This window comes from Procambarus clarkii, chromosome 22, assembly GCF_040958095.1.
Source record: "Procambarus clarkii isolate CNS0578487 chromosome 22, FALCON_Pclarkii_2.0, whole genome shotgun sequence".
Lineage (NCBI taxonomy): Eukaryota > Metazoa > Arthropoda > Malacostraca > Decapoda > Cambaridae > Procambarus > Procambarus clarkii.
The window spans coordinates 12,720,016-12,731,856 of NC_091171.1; the positions used below are offsets into that span (position 1 = coordinate 12,720,016).

The following is an 11,841-nucleotide window of genomic DNA, read 5'->3' on the forward strand; positions in this document are numbered from 1 at the left end:
CAGACTGTTGATAACACCATGTACTACCACACTGTTGATAACACCTTGTACTACCACACTGTTGATAACACCTTGTACTACCACACTGTTGATAACACCTTGTACTACCACACTGTTGATAACACCATGTACTACCACACTGTTGATAACACCTTGTACTACCACACTGTTGATAACACCTTGTACTACCAGACTGTTGATAACACCTTGTACTACCAGACTGTTGATAACAGCCTTGTAGTACTATGGGTTGTGAGGTTTCACAAGCTCGTAGACAGTTTAATACACGTACAGAGAGCCTCTATGATTTATGAAAGATATACAGGTTTCGGAATTGGTTGTGCGGATGCTTGGTGACTCCCGGGTCGTGGTTGTAAAACGACAGGCGGGTTGTGTTCCAGGGAACACTAGCCAAGTAAGGCTTAAGATGAGCCGTAGGAAGAGAAGGCTAAACTTAACTCCTTAATGATTATTTTGTCCTAATGTTTCTTTTGCATTCTCCTCTGCTTTATTCTCTCTTCCCTCCCTCCCTCCTTCTAGTTTGGGTGTTCCCTCTTCCCTTTTCTCAGCTAATTTTCCCTTATGCCTGTCTTTGATTTGCTGTGAGGAAGTAAATTCAAAATGAGGAAGGGAAAGGGGGAACTATCAGGAGAAAAGCGCCAAGCCATTACGACTATATAGCACTGGGAAGGGGTCAGGATAAGGATTTGGGATGGGACGGGGGGAAGGAATGGTGCCCAGCCACTTGTGGACGGTCGGGGATTGAACGTCGACCTGCAGGAAGCGAGGCCGTCGCTCTAACGTCCAGCCAAAATGAGGAAGTGGACGGGTGACTAGTGACGGGTGACTGGTGGACGGGTGACTGGTGGACGGGTGACAGAGCACCCGACCACTGAATCACTCGTCACCAGGTAGTTACTGAATCCTTGAACACGTGATAATGACCTGACCAATAACACTAATGACCTGACCAATAACACTAATGACCTGACCAATAACACTAATGACCTGACCAATAACACTAATGACCTGACCAATATCACTAATGACCTGATCAATATCACTAATGACCTGATCAATAACACTAATGACCTGACTAATAATACTAATGACCTGAGTAATAACACTAATGACCTGACCAATATCACTAATGACCTGACCAATAACACTAATGACCTGACCAATATCACTAATGACCTGACCAATATCACTAATGACCTGATCAATATCACTAATGACCTGATCAATAACACTAATGACCTGACCAATATCACTAATGACCTGATCAATATCACTAATGACCTGATCAATAACACTAATGACCTGACCAATAACACTAATGACCTGACCAATATCACTAATGACCTGACCAATAACACTAATGACCTGACCAATATCACTAATGACCTGACCAATATCACTAATGACCTGACCAATATCACTAATGACCTGATCAATTACACTAATGACCTGACCAATATCACTAATGACCTGACCAATAATACTAATGACCTGAGTAATAACACTAATGACCTGACCAATAACACTAATGACCTGACCAATAATACTAATGACCTGACCAATAACACTAATGACCTGACCAATAATACTAATGACCTGACCAATAATACTAATGACCTGACCAATAATACTAATGACCTGATCAATAACACTAATGACCTGACCAATAACACTAATGACCTGACCAATAATACTAATGACCTGATCAATAACACTAATGACCTGACCAATAATACTAATGACCTGACCAATAATACTAATGACCTGATCAATAACACTAATGACCCGACCAATAACACTAATGACCTGACCAATAATACTAATGACCTGACCAATAATACTAATGACCTGATCAATAACACTAATGACCTGACCAATAATACTAATGACCTGACCAATAATACTAATGACCTGATCATTACACTAATGACCTGACCAATAACACTAATGACCTGACCAATAATACTAATGACCTGACCAATAATACTAATGACCTGAAAATAACACTAATGACCTGACCAATAATACTAATGACCTGACCAATAACACTAATGACCTGAGCAATATCACTAATGACCTGACCAATAACACTAATGACCTGACCAATATCACTAATGACCTGACCAATATCACTAATGACCTGACCAATATCACTAATGACCTGATCAATAACACTAATGACCTGACCAATATCACTAATGACCTGACCAATAACACTAATGACCTGACCAAAAACACTAATGACCTGATCAATAACACTAATGACCTGACCAATAATACTAATGACCTGACCAATAACACTAATGACCTGACCAATAACACTAATGACCTGACCAATAATACTAATGACCTGACCAATAATACTAATGACCTGACCAATATCACTAATGACCTGACCAATAACACTAATGACCTGACCAATAACACTAATGACCTGACCAATAATACTAATGACCTGACCAATAATGCTAATGACCTGACCAATATCACTAATGACCTGACCAATAATACTAATGACCTGAGTAATAACACTAATGACCTGACCAATAACACTAATGACCTGACCAATAATACAAATGACCTGACCAATAACACTAATGACCTGACCAATAATACTAATGACCTGACCAATAATACTAATGACCTGATCAATAACACTAATGACCTGACCAATAACACTAATGACCTGACCAATAATACTAATGACCTGATCAATAACACTAATGACCTGACCAATAATACTAATGACCTGACCAATAATACTAATGACCTGATCAATAACACTAATGACCTGACCAATAACACTAATGACCTGACCAATAATACTAATGACCTGACCAATAATACTAATGACCTGATCAATAACACTAATGACCTGACCAATAATACTAATGACCTGACCAATAATACTAATGACCTGATCAATAACACTAATGACCTGACCAATAACACTAATGACCTGATCAATAATACTAATGACCTGATCAATAACACTAATGACCTGACCAATAATACTAATGACCTGACCAATAATACTAATGACCTGATCAATAACACTAATGACCTGACCAATAACACTAATGACCTGACCAATAATACTAATGACCTGACCAATAATACTAATGACCTGATCAATAACACTAATGACCTGACCAATAACACTAATGACCTGATCAATAATACTAATGACCTGACCAATAATACTAATGACCTGATCAATAACACTAATGACCTGACCAATAATACTAATGACCTGACCAATAACACTAATGACCTGACCAATAATACTAATGACCTGACCAATAACACTAATGACCTGACCAATATCACTAATGACCTGATCAATATCACTAATGACCTGATCAATAACACTAATGACCTGACTAATAATACTAATGACCTGAGTAATAACACTAATGACCTGACCAATATCACTAATGACCTGACCAATAACACTAATGACCTGACCAATATCACTAATGACCTGACCAATATCACTAATGACCTGATCAATATCACTAATGACCTGATCAATAACACTAATGACCTGACCAATATCACTAATGACCTGATCAATATCAATAATGACCTGATCAATAACACTAATGACCTGACCAATAACACTAATGACCTGACCAATATCACTAATGACCTGACCAATAACACTAATGACCTGACCAATATCACTAATGACCTGACCAATATCACTAATGACCTGACCAATATCACTAATGACCTGATCAATTACACTAATGACCTGACCAATATCACTAATGACCTGACCAATAATACTAATGACCTGAGTAATAACACTAATGACCTGACCAATAACACTAATGACCTGACCAATAATACTAATGACCTGACCAATAACACTAATGACCTGACCAATAATACTAATGACCTGACCAATAATACTAATGACCTGACCAATAATACTAATGACCTGATCAATAACACTAATGACCTGACCAATAACACTAATGACCTGACCAATAATACTAATGACCTGATCAATAACACTAATGACCTGACCAATAATACTAATGACCTGACCAATAATACTAATGACCTGATCAATAACACTAATGACCCGACCAATAACACTAATGACCTGACCAATAATACTAATGACCTGACCAATAATACTAATGACCTGATCAATAACACTAATGACCTGACCAATAATACTAATGACCTGACCAATAATACTAATGACCTGATCATTAACACTAATGACCTGACCAATAACACTAATGACCTGACCAATAATACTAATGACCTGACCAATAATACTAATGACCTGATCAATAACACTAATGACCTGACCAATAATACTAATGACCTGAAAATAACACTAATGACCTGACCAATAATACTAATGACCTGACCAATAACACTAATGACCTGAGCAATATCACTAATGACCTGACCAATAACACTAATGACCTGACCAATATCACTAATGACCTGACCAATATCACTAATGACCTGACCAATATCACTAATGACCTGATCAATAACACTAATGACCTGACCAATATCACTAATGACCTGACCAATAACACTAATGACCTGACCAAAAACACTAATGACCTGATCAATAACACAAATGACCTGACCAAAAATACTAATGACCTGACCAATAACACTAATGACCTGACCAATAACACTAATGACCTGACCAATAATACTAATGACCTGACCAATAATACTAATGACCTGACCAATATCACTAATGACCTGACCAATAACACTAATGACCTGACCAATAACACTAATGACCTGACCAATAATACTAATGACCTGACCAATAATGCTAATGACCTGACCAATATCACTAATGACCTGACCACTAATACTAATGACCTGAGTAATAACACTAATGACCTGACCAATAACACTAATGACCTGACCAATAATACTAATGACCTGACCAATAACACTAATGACCTGACCAATAATACTAATGACCTGACCAATAATACTAATGACCTGATCAATAACACTAATGACCTGACCAATAACACTAATGACCTGACCAATAATACTAATGACCTGATCAATAACACTAATGACCTGACCAATAATACTAATGACCTGACCAATAATACTAATGACCTGATCAATAACACTAATGACCTGATCAATAACACTAATGACCTGACCAATAACACTAATGACCTGACCAATAATACTAATGACCTGACCAATAATACTAATGACCTGATCAATAACACTAATGACCTGACCAATAATACTAATGACCTGACCAATAATACTAATGACCTGATCAATAACACTAATGACCTGACCAATAACACTAATGACCTGATCAATAATACTAATGACCTGACCAATAATACTAATGACCTGATCAATAACACTAATGACCTGACCAATAATACTAATGACCTGACCAATAACACTAATGACCTGACCAATAATACTAATGACCTGACCAATAACACTAATGACCTGACCAATAATACTAATGACCTGACCAATAATACTAATGACCTGATCAATAACACTAATGACCTGACAAATAATACTAGTGACCTGACCAATAATACTAATGACCTGATCAATAACACTAATGACCTGACCAATAACACTAATGACCTGACCCATAATACTAATGACCTGACCAATAACACTAATGACCTGACCAATAACACTAATGACCTGACCAATAACACTAATGACCTGACCAATAATACTAATGACCTGACCAATAACACTAATGACCTGATCAATATCACTAATGACCTGACCAATAACACTAATGACCTGACCAATAATACTAATGACTTGACCAATATCACTAATGACCTGACCAATATCACTAATGACCTGACCAATAATACTAATGACCTAACCAATAACACTAATGACCTGACCAATAATACTAATGACCTGACCAATAACACTAATGACCTGACCAATATCACTAATGACCTGACCAATATCACTAATGACCTGACCAATAATACTAATGACCTGACCAATAACACTAATGACCTGACCAATATCACTAATGACCTGACCAATAACACTAATGACCTGACCAATAACACTAATGACCTGACCAATAACACTAATGACCTGACCAATATCACTAATGACCTGACCAATAACACTAATGACCTGACCAATAACACTAATGACCTGACGAATAACACTAATGACCTGACCAATAACACTAATGACCTGACCAATAACACTAATGACCTGACCAATAACACTAATGACCTGACCAATATCACTAATGACCTGACCAATATCACTAATGACCTGACCAATATCACTAATGACCTGACCAATATCACTAATGACCTGACCAATAACACTAATGACCTGACCAATAACACTAATGACCTGACCAATAACACTAATGACCTGACCAATAACACTAATGACCTGACCAAGAGCACTAATGACCTGACCAATAATACTAATGACCTGACCAATAACACTAATGACCTGACCAATAACACTAATGACAGACTAGTACAATAAGCCTGGTCATTAACAACCCAACAGTGACCTGTAACGAGGCACTTTAAACGAAGCAAGTTCAACAATTTATGGGTCGTGTCTAAATATTGTGCTGATTTGTGTCATAAAGTGTTATTTAGTTAAGTGCGTGCGTTGGTGCGTATATGTTTATGAGTGCGTGCGTTGGTGCGTATATGTTCATGAGTGCGTGCGTTGGTGTGTATACGTTTATGAGTGCGTGCGTTAGTGCGTATACGTTTATGAGTGCGTGCGTTGGTGTGTATACGTTTATGAGTGCGTGCGTTAGTGCGTATATGTTCATGAGTGCGTGCGTTGGTGCGTATACGTTTATGAGTGCGTGCGTTGGTGTGTATACGTTTATGAGTGCGTGCGTTAGTGCGTATATGTTCATGAGTGCGTGCGTTGGTGCGTATACGTTTATGAGTGCGTGCGTTGGTGTGTATACGTTCATGAGTGCGTGCGTTAGTGCGTATATGTTCATGAGTGCGTGCGTTGGTGCGTATACGTTTATGAGTGCGTGCGTTGGTGTGTATATGTTTATGAGTGCGTGCGTTGGTGTGTATATGTTTATGAGTGCGTGTGTTGGTGTGTATATGTTCATGAGTGCGTGCGTTGGTGCGTATATGTTCATGAGTGCGTGCGTTGGTGCGTATATGTTTATGAGTGCGTGCGTTGGTGCGTATATGTTCATGAGTGCGTGCTTTGGTGCGCATACGGTCATGAGTGCGTGCTTTGGTGCGTATACGGTCATGAGTGCGTGCGTATATGTTCATGAGTGCGTTCGTTGGTGCGTATATGTTCATGAGTGCGTGCGTTGGTGCGTATATGTTCATGAGTGCGTGTGTTGGTGCGTATATGTTCATGAGTGCGTGCGTTGGTGTGTATACGGTCATGAGTGCGTGCTTTGGTGCGCATACGGTCATGAGTGCGTGCTTTGGTGCGTATACGGTCATGAGTGCGTGCGCATATGTTCATGAGTGCGTGCGTTGGTGCGTATATGCCCATGAGTGCGTGCGTTGGTGCGTATGTGCGTGAGTGCGTGCGTGCGCTAGGCTGAGCATACTGGACCCAGCTGGGGAATATGAGGGCCGTCGGGAGGAAGGAGGCACTATACTAGGGGACAGAGTGCCAGGCACCACAATAGGCGTGATGGCACTATTACTCCGAGAATGGGGGCGTTACGGGTGAAAATGGTTAACTAGTCTGCTCTTAACTAAGGACCATTGACCCAGCCTGTGAGCGCTCTTTATCTTATTAATGAACATTATAGCCTACTGATCTGTGTGTGAGTGTGTGAGTGTGTGTGTGTGTGTGTGTGTGTGTGTGTGAGTGTGTGTGTGTGTGAGTGTGTGTGTGTGTGTGTGTGTGTGTGTGTGTGCGCCCAGACACACTACACAGGGACAATATGATGTACCAGGTACAGGTCATATCTTTGATAGACAACTTAGGTGACAAGTAAGAGACTCGTTAAACTGATCAAGAACTTGGGTTGTTTCAGTTATAAGTTTTTCTTGCACGCATTTCGATACTTAGTGTCCATTTTTTTCCCCTATTGTCTATATACTACTGTCTTTATCATCCCTGTCTATTCGGTTGAATATTTTGTATGTCGTAATCATTGGTTATCTTCCATCCATAGCGCCTCTCCTGTTTCTAATGACGTTATATATTCTGTTAAGTATCCAGCATAAGGCTACAGCTCCTGGTCTTGGTATTCATAGTGATATCTTGTCTAACATCCTCAGTCAGTTAGAAAAATTGCTGGAACAAAGGTGGATGTATTCAAGAGGCACTTGGACAGGTTCTTGCAACAAGTGCCGGACCAACCAGACTGTAGTGCGTACGTAAGCCTGCGGGCCGCTCCAAGCAACAGCCTGTTGAACCAAGTTACCACAAGTCGAGCCTGGCCCCGGGCCGGGCTTGGGGAGTAGATGAAGTCTCAGAACCCCATGCAGTTATGCTCCAGGTAGTAGTGTCCTGATCCATTCACCTGTAGTCATTTGCAAGTGTGTGTGTGTGTACTGGTCCAGCAAGCTGTATGAGGTCGTTGAAGGGTGGAGTGGAGGGAGAGGTGTGATCCTGGAGTGGGTGGAGGCAAGAACCATGTAGGGAGACCATGCACACACACGTCTCAGGGATTCAAACTCCATAATCCTGGATCATCCTGCAGCGGCCGCTGGCTTGCATCTGCAAGTGTTGCTCCGTCAACACGCCACCACTGTGCTTAGGTCACTCTCTCCGGCCTCCGGTATCATTACACGTCTATGATTTGTTCTGTGTTAATGGCGCTAAGAATCCCGCTCGTCTGCCTCGGTAATGTTGACCCACCTGGCTGGGTGGTTAAGGTCACCTGGCTGGGTGGTTAAGGTCACCTGGCTGGGTGGTTAAGGTCACCTGGCTGTGTGGTTAAGGTCACCTGGCTGGGTGGTTAAGGTCACCTGGCTGGGTGGTTAAGGTCACCTGGCTGGGTGGTTAAGGTCACCTGGCTGTGTGGTTAAGGTCACCTGGCTGTGTGGTTAAGGTCACCTGGCTGGGTGGTTAAGGTCACCTGGCTGGGTGGTTAAGGTCACCTGGCTGGGTGGTTAAGGTCACCTGGCTGTGTGATTAAGGTCACCTGGCTGTGTGGTTAAGGTCACCTGACTGTGTGGTTAAGGTCACGTGGCTGTGTGGTTAAGGTCACCTGGCTGGGTGGTTAAGGTCACGTGGCTGGGTGGTTAAGGTCACCTGGCTGGGTGGTTAAGGTCACCTGGCTGGGTGGTTAAGGTCACCTGGCTGGGTGGTTAAGGTCACCTGGCTGTGTGATTAAGGTCACCTGGCTGTGTGGTTAAGGTCACCTGACTGTGTGGTTAAGGTCACGTGGCTGTGTGGTTAAGGTCACCTGGCTGGGTGGTTAAGGTCACCTGGCTGGGTGGTTAAGGTCACCTGGCTGGGTGGTTAAGGTCACCTGGCTGGGTGGTTAAGGTCACCTGGCTGGGTGGTTAAGGTCACCTGGCTGGGTGGTTAAGGTCACCTGGCTGGGTGGTTAAGGTCACCTGGCTGTGTGATTAAGGTCACCTGGCTGTGTGGTTAAGGTCACCTGGCTGTGTGATTAAGGTCACCTGGCTGGGTGGTTAAGGTCACCTGACTGTGTGGTTAAGGTCACGTGGCTGTGTGGTTAAGGTCACCTGGCTGGGTGGTTAAGGTCACGTGGCTGTGTGGTTAAGGTCACCTGGCTGTGTGGTTAAGGTCACCTGACTGGGTGGTTAAGGTCACCTGGCTGTGTGGTTAAGGTCACCTGGCTGGGTGGTTAAGGTCACCTGGCTGTGTGGTTAAGGTCACGTGGCTGTGTGGTTAAGGTCACTTGGCTGGGTGGTTAAGGTCACGTGGCTGTGTGGTTAAGGTCACCTGGCTGTGTGGTTAAGGTCACCTGGCTGTGTGGTTAAGGTCACCTGGCTGGGTGGTTAAGGTCACCTGTGTGGGTGGTTAAGGTCACCTGGCTGGGTGGTTAAGGTCACCTGGCTGTGTGGTTAAGGTCACCTGGCTGTGTGGTTAAGATCACCTGGCTGTGACCCATAGCCTCGGAGAAGAAAATAAAGAGTATTCAGAGAAGACCTTGTGGATTCTCACTGAACACTTTAATATTTTCTTTTACCACCCTCATTCATTTGTATATATACATGTATATTGTTTTATTTAAACTTTGTTACAAAAAAAGGAGTTACATATAGGGTACAAAGATGATTATCATAAGTTGTGGAGTTCCTGCAGCTCCTCAGATGGCGGGCAGGAACCCTGGATGCAGTGTGCCTTTCCCCTCTGTATCCCCACGCTGAGGCGCTGGAAAAGGAAGCTGGCAGTTCTAGGGTCTCCTGTTGTTTCAATGAGCCTAGAACTCAGTTCCTTCTAAAAACTGGTGGCACTCTTACCCCAAGAGCCGAGTGTCTCAGAAGCAATTGGGACAAAATTGTTGTGGTGATCCAGTTCTCTGTACTTACGGGATTTAGCTGATTCCCTATGAGTGGCAGCGCCACCTGGTTGTGCAACACTGAGGTCAATGTAGGTGTTAGCCAGGGTTGATACGCACATGTAGTCCCATACCAACTGCTTGCCGTTCTTCCAGGGGTTCACTGTGATATCATCCGGGCTAATCAGCTGCTGCTAACAGGAAATCCCCTGCATGTGGGGCTGCTACTGCTGTGAGGCGAGCAATGTCGTGTTGTGTTGTTGCAGCACCCAGGCACTCTGCAGCAACTTGGTCTACAATGGGGCCATAATGTCAGCACTGTGGAGAAATGCCCGACAGACAACTGGAACATTATCTAACACAGTAGTAGTAGTAGGCATCCTTCAGTCTCGGGAGACTATGGAGTTGCGCCCTAGTTGTCAATCCTGGTGCAGCGTCTGGTGTGACTGATGAGGCCAATCCGAGTGGCAGTCCATCCCACACCGAGCACAAACGAAGTCCAATTCTGGTCTGTCTTCCTGGTTACCGGCTTTCCTTCTCTGTCTCTTTGCCTCCGATTCCTTGGCAAGTGACTCCTCGAACTTGGAGAGTCCTCGTTGAACAGACTGCCTCCAGGCTGAACGGTCTGCAGCCAGTGTCTCCCATATAGCAAGATCGACGTCCATGGCTTTCAGGTCCCTTTTGCATACGTCTTTGTACCGTAGCTGGGGCTTGCTTGCTTTTACGTTTTCCCTGCCTCAGCTCTCCGTACAGGAGATCCTTGGGGATCATGCCGTCGCCCATTCGCACAACGTGCCCGAGCCAGCGCATTCGTCTCTGTTTCAGCATTGTGTACATGCTGGTGATTCTTGCTCTCCCCAAGACGTTGTTGTTTGTCACCTTGTCCTGCCAGGTGATGTCCAAGATGTGTCTAATGCAGTGCATGTGGTAGGCATTCAGCTGTCTTTCCTGACGGGCACGGAGTGTCCAAGACTCACTGCCATAAAGGAGAGTACTCAGGACACAGGATCTGTAAACCTGAATCTTAGTATACTCAGTTAGCCTATTGTTGGCCCACACACTCTTTGTCAGTTTGGACATGGTAGTAGATGCCTTACCGATGCGTTTGTTTAGCTCCATATCAAGAGAGAGGGAGTCAGAGATTATGGAGCCCAGGTACACGAAGTCGTGAACAACTTCCAGTTTGGAATCAGAGATGCCGATGTCAGGTGGGGAGTCCACTCCTTGTCCCATGACTTGTGTTTTCTTCAGACTGATGGTGAGTCCGAAAGCCTGAGAGGCCTCGCTGAAGCGGGTTATGAGCCGTTGGAGGTCTTCAGCTGAGTGGGCAGTGAGTGCTGCGTCGTTGGCAAAGA

At 43.1% G+C, this 11,841-nt stretch overlaps 1 protein-coding gene across 1 annotated transcript; it reads right to left on the minus strand.

The window, feature by feature from the left end:
- Window positions 1-915: 915 nt before the first annotated feature.
- LOC138367403 (uncharacterized) lies at window positions 916-11,269 on the minus strand. Its single transcript, XM_069329046.1, has 10 exons — window positions 11,186-11,269; window positions 5,689-5,877; window positions 4,765-4,953; window positions 4,387-4,617; window positions 4,031-4,261; window positions 3,275-3,904; window positions 2,456-2,581; window positions 2,057-2,245; window positions 1,723-1,911; window positions 916-1,596 (listed from the first exon to the last, which is right to left on the minus strand). The coding sequence occupies exons 1-10, from the start codon at window positions 11,267-11,269 to the stop codon at window positions 916-918; spliced, it is 2,739 nt and encodes a 912-aa protein (XP_069185147.1).
- Window positions 11,270-11,841: the final 572 nt, after the last annotated feature.